The following is a 14,468-nucleotide window of genomic DNA, read 5'->3' as shown; positions in this document are numbered from 1 at the left end:
GTTGCGAGGCGCGGTTCTGCGAGGAGGGGTGGGAGAGGCGCTGGGTCCGGTAGGAGGGGACCTAGCTGGACCGCAGGAAGCTGAGTCGGCCCGGCGGACAGTGGTGCCCAGTGCACTGGAGCTCCGTTTAAAAGAGCCAAGCCGGGTTCCAGGGGCGGGGAGGAGACGGGAGTGCAGGGCTCAGGGTCACCTCCAAAAGCCCCCCACCCCGAAGAGCTCAGGCCGGGTGCGAAGCTTCGCGAAGCTCGGGGAGCCTCGCCCTCCTCCACTGCAAGCTGCTGGCTGCGCGTCTGTCTGGGCGTCGTCCCCGCCTTAGAGGTAGGCTCCGCCTCTGTCTCGGACAGAACCGGTTCGAGTTCAGACTCGGTCGCCGACCTGCTGTGAATGGATGAATTATATAATAGGATGTTCTTTATAGGGTCGTTAGGAAGAGTCGTGTCAAACACTTGCACAATGTAGGCGCTCAGTGTATCATTATCACTAATAAGAATACTATTATCTCTTGGCAAAAGACCTGAAGCCAGAGAGGAAGTTGTTCGCTCAAGCTTTGCTTAAAACCTTCTGTCGCCAGCTCGGGCTCTAACGGTGCCAAAGGGTTCACATCGTATTTCTGTGTTTGGGAACAAATGACAACCCATTATGCTCTGGCTTGTTCATCTGTAAAACGGGAGTATAAATGACAGTTAAATGAATTTTAAATCTCAGAGTTCGCACCGTGCCTTGCACTTCATAAGTGCTCCATAAATTAAGACTGCTAGCCAGGTATGTGGCGCAGGCCTGTAATCCTAGCACTCTTGGGAGGCTGAGACAGGAGGATTGCAAGTTCGAGAGGGGTAGGAAAAAAAAAAGGTTGCGAATGTAGCTCGGCACGAAGGCTTTGGGTTTAATCCCCAGCAACCGCGCGTGGGCGCTACCAGGCCAAGCAGGCGGTGATAGGTAGACTAGTAGGGGGAGCCTTGCTTTGGATCAGCGAGCCCGCCAAGCCTAGCCCGACCTGCACCCCACTGACTGCGCCCCTTAGCCAGCCCTCTTTGGTCTCGCCCAGTGGGATTGGTTGGATTCGCTGGTTTCCACCGTTCTCCCTCTGCTCGGCTCCGCCCTTTTATATACAGTGTTCCAGCGCTGGGTAGGAGGCTTTGTGCTTGGGGGCCAACCTTCTCCCCCAACCTGACCAAGCATTTCTGTCTGCAGAATCAGGGGTGGTGTTCCCCAAGCTCAAGACACAGGGGCAGCAAGTGAAGACCCTAAGTCCTCCAGGACCCTCCCTTGCTTGGGATCCTCTGGCTTCCAGCTGGGAGTCCAGGCAGTGTCTTGGCCCAGGATGAACTGGTTAGAGCTCTCTGAGTTCCCTGCCTTCCACTGTCTCTGTGCTGAGGACAATTAGCCTATGTCTGTGTCCCAGCAGGCGAATTTCCACAACCACCTGGTCCAGACCCACCCTGGCAGTGTCTCCTTACGGTGACACTGCTGGAGTAGGATGGGGTGTAGAGCGATTCAAGGAAGCAAAGGGATCCCAGTCACCCAAGCCAGTGGCCATCAGGTGGTAGTTCATAGGAATCGGGGCCATAAAGCCTCTGCTTGTACGCTCATGGGGCCTCTAGTGTTTAAACCATAATCAAAGGGCTTAGCTGTCTACTGAGTTGTCCCTCAACTGACTTCCACAGTGCTCCCCAGACCTTCCCACGAGCCTGGGAAGGCAATGACCTGGCAGAGGTTAAGGGCACAGGTTGTCGGCGCAGTCAGACAGACCTAGGTTTCAGTGTTAGCTCTTAGAAGACCTTGGGCATTTTATTTAACCCCTTGAACCTCAACCTCATTGGCCTTAAACTTGGGACATCACAGAATTAATGAGAAATTCCAGAGGGATAATGCGGGCAATTTCCCTGTGCAAGCACCATGCTTGGTTGCTAAGTGGCTACCGTCACAGTGTGTGCCTCCCAGGCCGAGGTGGAGATTAGATGAAAGATGCATGTGCAATGCTCAGAGCTGTGCCTGGTATACAGCAAGTGTGCAAGAAGAGTTACCAGCAGCATTTGCATATGTGCTAACATTGGTGTTACATGCTTGGTATTTGCAGACTGCTCAAATAAATGCAAGTAAGAGGAAGAGCAAAATGACTTCCTTTTCCCCAGGCTTGGGATGGGAAAATTGCGTACCTGGCACAAGGCAGGGTGGATTTTGGCTATTCAAATCGTGCTATTGAAGACTCAGGCAGTGTGGCAGTCTGGGAAGGTTTGCGTGGTAGAGGCAGCTCTGGGAGATGGGAATAAGTCATTGCAGGCAGAGGGAAAGAGCGGGTGGTCTGTGAGAGGTAGCCTGCTAGAAGGGCTGTCCAGGGCAGTGCCACGTGCCACACCTCTAATTTTCAGAATTGATTTCCATCTCGAAATAGCCACTCAGCGAGTGTTCCAGCTTTACAGATGCTCCGGGAGGCTCAGCCTTGGTCTCGGGGTCCCGATCACTCCCAGACTTGCTATGTTCTCTATCAGCTCCCAGGATGGTTCCTGCCCCCCGTCAGTCCCCTGAGTACACCTGACATCTGGGTAGCCCTAGAAGAGGGGTGACCTGTCTCCTCAGACCAGAAGCGGTGCCTCCCCCATCTCTAAGGGGTCTGGGGTCCCTCAGAGCTTCTCCCAGGCATAGGACTCCCATTGTTCCAGCCCCCCTCTCGTACCCCAGACTGGCCAAACCGGTTCTGGGAAGGGGGGCGGGGAGCAGGCACGTTGAGACAGCCGCCTGCCTCTCCTCTCCGAGAGGTTCCCTCCGCCTTCGCCTCCCCCTCCCTGCCCCACACAATACCCCGAGCTGGCGTTGCTGTCTCAGGGGCCATGCTGACATCGCCCCCTGAGGACTTGGCTGCATCCCCAGAGCCCCCAGGGTGGCCTGGAGCCCTGGACTGTGCCCGCAGCTGGACCGAGCTCCCTGGCTGAGGTAGGCCCCACGTCCTCCTCCCACAAAGTTTCCGAGGGAGTCCTTTGTGCTGCCTACTTGGCTCTGATCCTGTCCCCTTCGACTTATGGCCTCCTGGACCGCTGCGGACCACTTGCCCGGATTCCCTTTCCAGCCATGACCTTCCACTTGATTTTGCCCTTTTGGAGGCAGAGGGGCCCTTTACCTCTGGGTAACAGGGCAAGAGGTGGGGGCAGGAAAAAGAGGTGGGCGCATGGGCCTAAGGTGCTTTGCTGAACCACAGTAGTGTCCAGCACTCGCTCCTCCAGCCTCGCCAAGTGGGCCTCTACCTGCTGTGGTGAGCAGTGCCCACTGGGCAGGATTCCCCTTGGCCCCTGCCCATCCTTCTCTGCCTGCAGAAACACTTGTGATGATTCAGGATCCTGAAAGGGGGCCTTCAGGGTCACTTTACAGGTGGGGATACTGAGGCCCAGGGTCGGGCCGGGATTTGCTGAAGGCCTCCCAGAGCTGGTCAGTGTCAATATGGGGCCTTCAGCCTTGGACAGTGCTTTTCTTTTGGGCTCCAGAATGGCCCTTGGCCAATGGGCACTGCAGGCTCTGTGATCATGTCCCGGGCAGTCATGTCTCTGCTGCCAGTTCTGTTCTTGAGGTGTTACTTCTTTCTCCTCTTCCTCTTCTTCTTTTCTCCTCTAATAAAAGTGAGCTACACACAGTATGAACCAGCTCTGCTCCTACTTGATACCCAGCATGGAGGTTAGATGAGCTACCTCCCCGAAAGCCACAGGCTGGCATCCCAGCTGGATAGATCATTCCCATCACCTTGGCCAGGCCTGGGTGGAGGCTGACTCACTCCCGACCTCCCCCTGGACACCTCCCTCCAGCCCTGTCTCCCCAGAGTGCCCTCTCCCTTCCCTCTCCTCACAGGCACCCTGATTTCATCCCCCAGAGGCCTGGCCTAGACTGGGGTTGCCTCTGCCCCAAAGGCTCAACGGTTTGCTAACTTACCCCTGTAAAGATGAGTGTCCCTGTCTGCCTCCCAGGCACTTCCAGAACCCAAGAAGACAGAAGCTCCCAGAACGCAAGGAAGCAGACGCACATGTTCACACCTGCACGCTGCTCCCTGATGTGGGGCTTGTGTCTTGGGTCTGATCCATGGGGGAAACAGACCTGCTGGAGGGCAGAGCCCTCCTGTGACCCTTTCACATTCTCCTATGATCTGTGTCTTCTCCATCTGGCCATCTCCCACTAGAGAAAGACTGATGACAGTAATACTCCAAGGAATGACTCTCAAGAACAAGACTGCCACTCTGCAGTTTAGCTTGAACCTGTGATCCTCCTGCCTCAGCCTCCCGAGTAGCTGGGATTACTGGCTTGCACAATGATAGTTCTACACAAACTATCATGAATTCTTACTTTCGTGTTACAGAGTTGACACAACACTACTATTTCCCAGATGAGGAAACCAAGACTCTTGGAGGTGCAGAGGTCAAAGGTCCAAGCTGTCTCCATAGGGAAGCCCCTTGGGAGCAACTGGCACCCCCTACCCCCACCTCCCCGCAGGCCAGAGAACAGCAGTCCAGGGACTGAGCAGAGCAGAGACCCTGCCGCCTCTCACCGGGTCCTGTCAGTCCAGGAATCACTTCCTATCTATGTGCACTGGGTCCCTGGGAATTTCAGCCATGAAGCAGCAGCCATTGTCCACTCCCGGAAGCCTTCCCGGATTGGAGTGCCCAGGTTGGAAGGGCCCAGCACCCTACTGGGATGGTGCCCATTGCGTAGCTCTCGCCAGTCTGCATTGTAACTGCTTTTGTTCTTGGCTCCTCCACTAGGCTGGCAACCCCACGGGGCATGAATTGTTTGTCCACCCGTCTGGGGTTTTTCCTGGGCTCCACATCTGTCTCTGAGTACCCACTTGAAATCTCTGTCCCTGTCTCTCTGTCGCCATCTCTGGGTCTCTGCTTGTCTCAGCAGATGCGGTTTTGCTGGTTTCCACTGTTTCAGGATCTCAGTTTCTGAGCTACTGTCTAAATGGTCTCTGAATGATTCTCTGGGTCTCCTTCTGCCTCTGTCTCCTGGGTCTCCCGGCCCTGCCGGGCTGGGCAGTGCCCTGAGATCCGAGGCGGCCCTGGGGGAGTCCTTCTGCCCGGCCTGCCCACAGCGAGGCCAGCCTCGGGTAGGCCCCCGCCCAGCCCACTGCCGGCTCCCTCCTCCTCCCTGCTCGCTCACCACAGGGCTTGATGAATCAAACTCTTTGTCTGGGTGGGATGTCCCCCAGCCAGCTGGGCAGAGAGAGGGCTTCCCCTGTGCAGCGGCCCAACGGCACCGGCAGCGGCTTGGTGGCTGGAGAGGTGAGGGGCAGGGGGGGGGCTGAGGGGCAGAGGCTGTGGGGGCTTGGACCCCTGGGATCATTACCCTGTGCCAAGGCTCTGGCAGCTCCCTGGGGTGAGGTCTTGCCCAGAAAGGACTCAGCCTGGCTGGATCCAGGGCTAGGAGGTGGGATGGGGGGAAACCCCTCTCTTACCCAAGCGGTGGCAGGAGGTGGGGTGGCAGTGGGGGAGCTGAGCCACCTCTCAGCTCTTCTGGGCGGCCCAGCCTGATTTGGGTGGTGGCCTGCCTGCCAGCCTGTGGCCCTCCCAGCCAGCTTGGCATGGGTGTGGGCATCACTCAGCACAGAAGGCCGCAGCTCAGGGTATGGGGGGGGGTAGTTGGGCAGCACCAAAGGGAAGGATGTGTGGGCCTCTGTGTTTGTGTCAGTCACTAGGCATCAGGAGAAAGCCGGGTGCCTGTGCCACTGTCAGATGGGTCAGTGCATGCATTGAGGAGGAAGTCCATGTGGATGTGCATTTAAAAAGTGTAAATGCTAACAAGTGTGTGTTTCTAAATGTGAGCCTGACTTAAAAGTGTGTCAGTGTGTGTATTTGGGAGAAAAACGTGTAGATGGAGATGTGCATTTCAAGTGACAAGCCTGGTTCTCATCACCAAATAGCTACCTTCCTCCCCCTCACTTTCCTCACCTGTAAAATGGGATAACAACAGCATCGACCAGCAGGGTCGCTGTGATGATTAAATGAGGTGATATGTGAAAACGCTGGCTGTCATTTAGGCAGGGCCAGTAAGTATTAGCTGTTACTAGTCTTCCCATAGGTGTGTGTGCACATGCATGCACCAGGCTTTGTCCAGGCCTCCTGAAGGTGGTGGCTTACTGGCCAGCACTGCTCTCCTGTGTCTGGGTCTGATACCGTCTCCCCTGCAGGCCCAGGTGGGTGGCAGAGCAAAGTCGGAATGGACTGTGGGCCACCTGCGACCCTCCAGCCCCACCTGGCTGGGCCACCTGGCACTGCCCGCCGCCCAGTAGCTGTGTGTCAGCAGGAGAGCCTGTCCTTTGTGGAGCTGCCTACCCTACAGCCTCTGAGTCCTGTGTGTCTGGACCTTTTTCCTGTTGCCCCAGAGGAGCTACGGGCTCCTGGGAGTCGCTGGTCCCTGGGGACCCCTGCCCCTCTCCAAGGGCTGCTATGGCCCCCATCCCCAGCAGGCCCGGATACCGAGATCTCCATCAGCGCAGGGATGCGGCCCAGCAGGGCTGGCAGCTGGCCCCACTGTCCTGGAGCCCAGCCCCCAGCTCTGGAGGGACCCTGGCGTTCTCAGCACATACAGCCGCAGCGCCGGGCCAGCCACGGCTCGGAGAAGAAGTCAGCCTGTGAGTCACCCTGGTGGGGTAGCCAGGGGAAGGATTGGGTGGCTCTTTCAGAACCCTTTGAATCCCAGAGTTCCCTGAAAGGAAGGTCAAGTGGTAGATTTTAGAGATAAGGGAACAGGGCTCAGGGAGGTGATATGTCCAGTGTTACACAGGAGGTCAAGCTGTCCTGGACATCCTGATCCCTCTGTGTACCCCAGGCCTGTGCTGTCTCTCTCTTATTGATCCCATTGCCCTGGCAACTGGATCCTGGTAGAAACCTCAGCCTATCCTTAAGCCATGAGGCCTAAATGTCCCGCAATGCCCAGAAACATGGGCAGCAGCAGGGAGGTTGGGAGAGACCCCAATGGTACCAGCCCGTGCCCTTCCTCCACTGCCAGGGCGCAAGATGCGGGTGTACCAGCGTGAAGAGGCCACTGGCGGCCCAGAGCCCCAAGCTGTCTTCCTGGAGCCTGGCCATGCGGCACGGGAGCCAGCCCTACACGCCGAAGAGCCCAGGCCGGTGGAACTGTCCGGGACCCCCAGGCAGCTGGGCCTGGAGGGGACTGAGCGGAGGCGCTTCTCGGCCTCTGAGCTGATGACTCGGCTGCACTCTTCCCTGCGCCTGGGCCGGAGTTCCGCAGCCAGGGCACTGGCCTCTGGGGCAGGCACTGGAGCAGGACGGGAAGGTACAGCAACTCCCTGGGACCCCGGAGCAGCCCGTGAGTCATGGCAGGGTGGCACATGGCCCACTCACTGGACACTCAGCTGGGCGTGGGGCACCATGTGCAGGCTACTCCCTGGACTGCCCACCCTCAGCTCTTGCCTTCTCCAGGGAAAGCATCTGGAAGAGAGTCTCGAAACACAGAGATGAGGGGGGACAGTGTGGCCGTGCCAGCACTTGTTGACCCGAGCCAGGGCCATGGCGACTGGCCAGAGTCCAGGTAACCACCTTCCCGTCCAGGCGGTGTCCAAGGCAGGGTGCATGCAGACAGATGAAGGCTCTGACAACCTCTTTCCTAGGCTGGACGCACAGGAAGAGCTGTCTCCCGACCCCAAAAGCGACAACGAGCGGCGGCAATCGCGATTTCTCCTTAACTGTACGTGGACAGGGTCTCTGGGAAAGGCTCATAGGATACGAACCCGGGTGTGGAACTGGGGAAACCGGGTTAGGGAGACCTGAGAGGCGGTGATCTGTAAGAGCAGAGCAGAATTCTCAGTATTTAGCTGGGACCTGCACGCAGTTGGTGCTCCATCGGCGTGGAGAGAATAAATGAGTGAATGAATGAATGAATTCCCCGCGTGGGCACCCGGAACCCCCGCGAGGCTTCACGGGGCGGCCCTGGGACCCGGCCGCCCCGCAGCCCATCCTCACCCCCGCCCCCACCCCAGCCGTGCTCTACCAGGAGTATAGCGACGTGGCCAGCGCCCGCGAGCTGAGGCGGCAGCAGCGCGAGGAGGAGGCCCCCGGGGACGAGGCGGAGGGCGCGGAGGAGGGGCCCGGGCCGCCGCGCGCCAACCTCTCCCCGAGCAGCTCCTTCCGGGCGCAGCGCGCGGCGCGCGGCTCCACCTTCTCGCTGTGGCAGGACATCCCCGACGTGCGCGGCAGCGGCGTCCTGGCCACGCTGAGCCTGCGAGACTGCAAGCTGCAGGAGGTGGGCCGCGAGCCGGCGGAGGGCACGGGAGTCGGGTGGTTCTGACTTAGCGGGGACCGGGCCATGTCCAGGCGGGGTGGCAGGGTTGTCACCGCAGAGGGCGGTGGGGGCCAAGGTGGAGAAGCGGGCCGAGGTGGCAGGAAAGGGGGCGGGGCATGGGCGGGGCCGGGCTGTACGGTGGGCTTGAAGGGGCGGGGCTAGGGGCCGACGGACCAGTGAACGGCCCCTCGGAAGGATTAGGGCGGGTTGGTGGGCGGGGCTAGTAGAAGGGACGCGGGTTTGGCGCTCCCTAGGGGTTTGTAGATTTCCGGTGCCAGGAGTTGGGGGATTGGCGATTAGGGTTCAAACCAGGGTGCTTTAGGATGGGGAGAGTCAAGGACAAGGTCCAGCTGGGCTAGACTGACCCTTAGAACCCTGCATCTTCTCTCCTTCAGGCCAAGTTTGAGCTGATCACTTCGGAGGCCTCCTACATTCACAGCCTGTCGGTGGCTGTGGACCACTTCTTGGGCTCCCCCGAGCTGAGTGAGTGTCTAGGGGCGCAGGACAAGCAGTGGCTATTTTCCAAACTGCCCGAGGTCAAAAGCACCAGCGAGAGGTGAGGCAGTGATCTGAACTGGCCGGGGTGGAGACGGAGCCTGTGGCGGATGGTAGCCCAGATCTGGGTTCTAGGCCCTGGCTCAGAGACCTGACACCCCCACCGCACCCAGGTTCCTGCAGGACCTGGAGCAACGTCTGGAGGCGGATGTGCTGCGCTTCAGCGTCTGCGACGTGGTGTTGCGTCACTGCCCGGCCTTCCGCCGCGTCTACCTGCCCTACGTCACCAACCAGGCCTACCAGGAGCGCACCTACCAGCGCCTGCTGTAGGGCTGGGGCCTGGGGCAGGGGAGTCGGGGAGGGAGAGGCTGGGGCAGATGTTAGCACAGAGGACTGGGTGGAGCGGGGCCCCGGAAAGAGGCGCTGTGCCCAAGATAAGTGGCAGCTGAAGAGCCCGGGGGGGGGGGGTAACGATGCGGTCCTGGCTCCCACGCGTTTAGGCCCACCTGGCACTCCAGACCTTTCTCCCCTTTCCAGGCTGGAGAACCCCAAGTTCCCTGGCATCCTGGCCCGCCTGGAGGAGTCTCCCGTGTGCCAGCGGCTGCCCCTCACCTCATTCCTCATCTTGCCCTTCCAGAGGATCACCCGCCTCAAAATGCTGGTGGAGGTATGTGGGGGAGGGGCAGCTGCCTGGACCGGGAGTCGCGTGGCCAGAGGCGGGGTCACAGGGAGCCCAATATTCCCTGCTTGAATCTGCCCTTTAGAATATCCTGAAGCGGACAGCACAGGGCTCCCAAGACGAAGACATGGCCACCAAAGCCTTCAATGGGCTTAAGGAGGTGAGGTCGGCTGGGTGGGCGACTGCGGAGCTCCGGAGGGCTCCGCAGTCGCTGGCCTGAGGCGGGGCTCTGGCAGGGCAGCTGGGGGGACTGCAGGTGACCTGCCCCCGCTCCTCTCAGCTGGTGCAGGAGTGCAATGCCAGCGTGCAGTCCATGAAGAGGACGGAGGAGCTCATCCACCTGAGCAAGAAGATCCACTTTGAGGGCAAGGTGTGTGCCTGCAGCTGGCGGGATGGGCACAAGCCACTCCTGCTCTGTCCTCCCCCTGCCCAGCCCTTCACTGCCCACAGCCTCCTGACCCAACCTGTGCCCTTCCCTCCTCCTCCTCAGATCTTCCCGCTGATCTCTCAGGCCCGCTGGCTGGTCCGGCACGGGGAGCTGGTGGAGCTGGCACCGCTGCCCGCAGCGCCGCCTGCCAAGCTGAAGCTGTCCAGCAAGGCAGTCTACCTGCACCTCTTCAATGACTGCTTGCTGCTGTCCCGGCCGAAGGAGTGAGTGGGGGAGGAGGTCAGGGGAAGCAGGTGGGATCCAGGCTTTCCTTTTTCTCCCCCACTGGGCTGAGCACCCAGGGGGCCAGCCAGGCCGGGCTGCCAGGGCACCCTGAGCCTTGACGGCTCCCACGGGGTTGGTCCACTTTCCAGGTGGGAGTCAAGGACTGACTGTGCTGTCAGCTTGGGCCAGTGAGAGCAGAGAGGGTCCAGCCTGGAGGGCTGCAGCTCTGCGCTGCTCAGCACCTGTCTGTGCCAGGCCAGCAGCGGGGACTGCCCTCTTCGCCCCTCCACGGCCCTCACGATTTTGGGGAGACTTCCTTGCTACTCTGAGGCCAGGAAGCCCTGAGGGAGAAGCCAGGAGGTGGCCGGCTCTGTCTGGTGCCTTCCCTCTACCAAAGAGATGCCACGTGGGGAAATCTGGCATGATGGCTCAGCTTGGGGAGCCCTCGCTCCATCCCAGCCAGGACAGTGCCGAGAGGCGGGCTGAGGAAGAGGAGTTCCAGGATGGGATGGTGGGACATCGTGAGCCATGTGGGGGCATAAATATGAGCCTGACTCCCTCCCAGCCTGCAGAGTGATGACCACACCATTGAGGTTTGATGAAGGTGTACTGAGGTGGCCCCTATGTGGGAAGCAGCAACGCTTCACAGAGCAAGGGACATTTGAGCTGGGTTTTAAAGGGTCAGAGCTTCCCAGGGAGAGAGTGGTTTTGAGGAGGGAGTGCAGTGAAGTCACGGTAGAGTCTGTTTGGGGACTCGTAGAGAAGGCAGGAGAGGGAAATCGGGGTGTTGAAAGTCATAGTAAAGAGATTAGATTGTTCTGAGGATAGCGAGGAGCGTGGACCGTGACAGTGGAGTGACATGTTGCTTCTGGCCAGCTTGGGAGATGGGCTAGAGCGGGAGAGGCCAGATGCTCTTGCCTGTGTGAGTGTAGGTGCCGTCCCTGTGGCAGGAGTCTCGGGGTGAGTAGACGCTGGGGACAGTGAGGAGGAGGAAATCCAGTGTCACCGTCTGCTCCCATCAGGATGAGCAGGGAGGAGTTCTACTCCCTCGTGGGGACGTTGCTGGCTTCTCGGGATGTGGTGCCCTGGGTAGCCACACTCCCCTGGGGAGGCTGCTGGATGGGGAGCCGTCATCTGGGCCCCCGGGTGGCACAGGGAGCCCAGCCCAGGCCAGCTGACCTGCCTCCCTGTCCTCAGGCTGGGGAAGTTCGCTGTCTTTGTCCATGCCAAGATGGCAGAGCTGCAGGTTCGGGACCTGAGCCTGAAGCTGCAGGGCATCCCTGGCCACGTGTTCCTCCTGCAGCTCCTGCCCAGGCAGCACGCCAAGCACCAGTTCCTGCTGAGGGCCCGCACAGAGTGAGTGGGGCTGGGGATGGGGAGGCAGGACCTCTGGGTGACACCAGCCTGGGGATACCTGCAACCCCCACGGGCCTGGTGATCCCCTGGCCTGGGCAGAGAACAAGGCCATTGGGCAGAGGAGCGTATGCATCCTGGCAAGAGGTACAGGGTGGGGGACAGCCGAGGGCGCGGCACTGGCCTTCTTTACCTCTGGCTTCAGGGTGGTGGTGTAAGTCAGGATGTGGGCAGTGCTGGCATCCAGGAGGTCCTGGGCTTGTTCTTGGGCTCCGGGCTGGGTGGGGCACTAGGGTTGGGCCCTCGGGGTGGAGTGAGCCTGCCTGGGTCCTTGGTCTACACCTCATCCCCAGATCCCCCAGCCCTGGACAGCTGTGCTGTGCATGTTGTGACAGCATGATTTCCCTCCCCAGAAGTGAGAAGCAGAGATGGATCTCAGCCCTGTGCCCCTCCACTGCCCAGGAGGACAAGGAGGTCACCAGTGAGGGAGAAGGTAGCATCCCACTGCCCCTGCTCTCCCTATTTTCCCCGAGCCGTGGGCGTGGAATGGGGGCAGACTCTCTGGTTTGACCTGGGAGGCCCACTTCACCAGAGAAGTGAGCCCCCTACTCTGGACAGGTGTCAACAAAGTCCGCTGGGAAATAACTCTTGACCCTAAAGGATGAGGACGGGTGGCACAGTTACCAGTGCAAAGGCCCTGAGGCAGGAAGGTGCTGGGGGTGGTTTGGTGGCAAGGAGGCCTGCGTGGCTGGACCAGCATTTGCAGAAAGGAGGAGGGGTGGAGAGGAAGCGGGCAGGGGGACAACACCAGACCATGCAAGGCCTTGTGGGCCTGTGGAGGACTTTGGAATGGGAAGGTTTTAAACCAGGGAGTCATGTGGCTGGAATCAGGGTTGAGGACACACAGGTGGGAACATCATTGCAATGCTGGTGTCAGGGTCACTGTCTGTGTGGAGAGGGGAAGGCAACAGGACATGGGGTTAGAGGTCAAGAGCAGGTTGTTGCTCTGAGCTGGGAGGTGAGAGTCCTTGGCCAGAGCAGGAACCCGAGCCAGCAGAGAGTGGGAGACTCCACCCAGCTTGCTTAGGGTGGGCGGGGCCAGCAGGCAGGTGGACAGGGGACCACTGACCCTCCCTGCGGCGGCAGACCACCCCCAGGTTCAGTGTGTCAGGACATACAAGGCCCTGCAGCCTGACGAGCTGACCCTGGAGAAGACAGACATCCTGGCCGTGAAGACTCGGACAAGTGATGGTGCGTGGGGCCTCCCCGGCTCCTCCCTGGCCGGGCTGGGGTGGCAGGAGGTGGCTCCATGGCAAAGACATCCCAGGGAAAGGTTGTGCCAGCATAGATCAGCCACAGCCCGTGGGAGCCAGGCTAGACAAGAGGAAGGACTTCCTGCATGGAAAGCAGCAGGTAGAGTGGCGGGGGAGAGTGGGAAATACCCTCCTCAGGACGCCGGGAAGCGCAGGTCACAAGTTCAGCCCCAGCGGCAGGGCACTTCCTGGAGCCGGTGAGGCCATCATGAGGTCACCAGGCCCTGGGCCACTCCCAGCCCTGGTGCCACACAAGCTCACGCTGCTCTTGCCTGTGCATCCCCAGGCTGGCTCCAGGGCGTCCGCTTGGCTGATGGCGAGAAGGGCTGGGTGCCCCAGACCTACGTGGAGGAGATCAGCAGCCTCAGCGCCCGCCTTCGCAACCTCCGGGAGATCAAGCGGGTCACCAGTGCAGCCAGCAAGCTGGGGGAGCCCCCCGAGTGACGGGCTGTGTGGCTTGGGGTGCCCACTCGCCAACAGCTCTGGGTGGCCACTGTGGCTCCAGCCCAAGCTGCCACTGCTGGCCTCTATCTGTGGCCCTGGCATCAAGGGCACAGGATCTGGGCCCTCAGAGAGTGCCCCTGTTCTCAACAGTCTTCAGTGTCCACCCTGGAGGGCTGGGACATCTTCTTTCTCTGGCATGGGGGCCATGACAGATGTCTGTTGGGACCTAGGCAGGACCAGATTTCTCTCCTGGGCCTCCACCATGCTGACTGTTGGGCCATGTGGCAGGGCCATGGCTGGGGGATGCCCCCCCCTTCCCCCAGAGCTGCTGGGTGCTAGGACCTGCACCTCTCTGGAATCTTCATCTCCAGCTCTTCCCTGCCATGTTCCCTGTACCAGGAGCATCCTTGGCTGCCAGGACTGGCACTGGCCTTTTCCAGAATTGGCTTAACCCCGAGGGGATAAGGGGCTGTGTGCCAGTTAGGCCATCTCAGTGCAAGCACACAGTATCAGCTCTGAACAGGCTTAACTATTAAAGAGATGTTATTAGTTCTTGTATTTGTTTCCTGTGTCCTGCAACAAATTATCACAAACCAGGTGACATAAAACAATAGCAATGCATTGTCTCACAGGCTGGTTGTCAAAAATCTAAAAATCAGTGTCACCTGCCCAAGGACCGGGTGTCATCAGAGCTAGGCTCTGTCTGAGTCTCAGGAGAAAATTCTCCAGCTCCTGGTAGCTGCCAGCATTCCTTGACTTCTGGTCACATTGTTCAGATATCTGCCTTCATGGTCATTTTACCCGTTCTCTGTGTCCCTGGCAAATCTCTCCTTGCCTCCCTTTTTAGCACATGTGATTATATTTGGTCACACCCATATAGTGTCCCCATATACTTTTTTTTTATTTATTTTTTTTCTTTCTTCTGGTACTAGGGATCGAACTCCCCATATACTTTAAATGCCATTTTCTCTTTTTTTTGGTACTGGGGATCGAACCCAGGACCTTGCACTTGCTAGGCAGGCACTTATGCTACTGAGCTGAATCCCCAGCTTAAATGACATTTTCAAAGACACCCCAAATCAGGCATGGTGGCACACACCGGTAATCCCGGCACTTAGGAGGCTGAGGATGGAGGATTCTGAGTTTGAGGCCAGTCTGAGCTACATAGTAAGTTCAAGGACAGCCTGAACTACATAACAAAACCCTGTCTCAAAACAAACATAGAGGGGCTGGGGATTTAGCTCAGCGGCATAAG

General features: G+C 59.2%; 1 protein-coding gene across 5 annotated transcripts; it reads left to right on the top strand.

Annotated features, from left to right (window-relative positions):
• Arhgef19 (Rho guanine nucleotide exchange factor 19) lies at positions 1 to 13,762 on the top strand. Of its 5 annotated transcripts, none has more exons than XM_063235578.1 (16): positions 1 to 318; positions 6,164 to 6,607; positions 6,985 to 7,305; positions 7,419 to 7,527; positions 7,607 to 7,683; positions 7,976 to 8,238; positions 8,673 to 8,833; positions 8,946 to 9,098; positions 9,310 to 9,439; positions 9,537 to 9,611; positions 9,732 to 9,821; positions 9,942 to 10,102; positions 11,301 to 11,459; positions 11,870 to 11,949; positions 12,603 to 12,707; positions 13,056 to 13,762. In XM_063235578.1, the coding sequence occupies exons 2-16, from the start codon at positions 6,193 to 6,195 to the stop codon at positions 13,211 to 13,213; spliced, it is 2,457 nt and encodes an 818-aa protein (XP_063091648.1). In that variant the 5' UTR covers positions 1 to 318; positions 6,164 to 6,192; the 3' UTR covers positions 13,214 to 13,762. The 5 variants fall into 5 exon arrangements, with proteins under 5 accessions (XP_063091648.1, XP_063091647.1, XP_063091649.1 ...); XM_063235577.1 differs by having other exon boundaries at positions 1 to 2,931; XM_063235579.1 differs by having other exon boundaries at positions 3 to 2,931; positions 6,985 to 7,272.
• Positions 13,763 to 14,468: the final 706 nt, after the last annotated feature.

Source organism: Cavia porcellus, unplaced genomic scaffold (genome assembly GCF_034190915.1).
Source record: "Cavia porcellus strain 051 isolate PalLab524CR breed Dunkin Hartley unplaced genomic scaffold, mCavPor4.1 scaffold_25, whole genome shotgun sequence".
Taxonomy (NCBI): domain Eukaryota; kingdom Metazoa; phylum Chordata; class Mammalia; order Rodentia; family Caviidae; genus Cavia; species Cavia porcellus.
This window is presented reverse-complemented; position numbering and strand designations above follow the sequence as displayed.

What these genes read in the sequence shown, in the direction of transcription:
- Arhgef19 (XM_063235578.1), top strand. Translation starts at nt 6,193, where the DNA reads ATGGACTGTGGGCCACCTGCGACCCTCCAGCCCCACCTGGCTGGGCCA. An exon ending in GGCGACTGGCCAGAGTCCAG is followed by an intron (nt 7,528 to 7,606) that starts GTAACCACCTTC and finishes CCTCTTTCCTAG; the next exon opens with GCTGGACGCACAGGAAGAGC. An exon ending in GGTCACCAGTGAGGGAGAAG is followed by an intron (nt 11,950 to 12,602) that starts GTAGCATCCCAC and finishes CTGCGGCGGCAG; the next exon opens with ACCACCCCCAGGTTCAGTGT.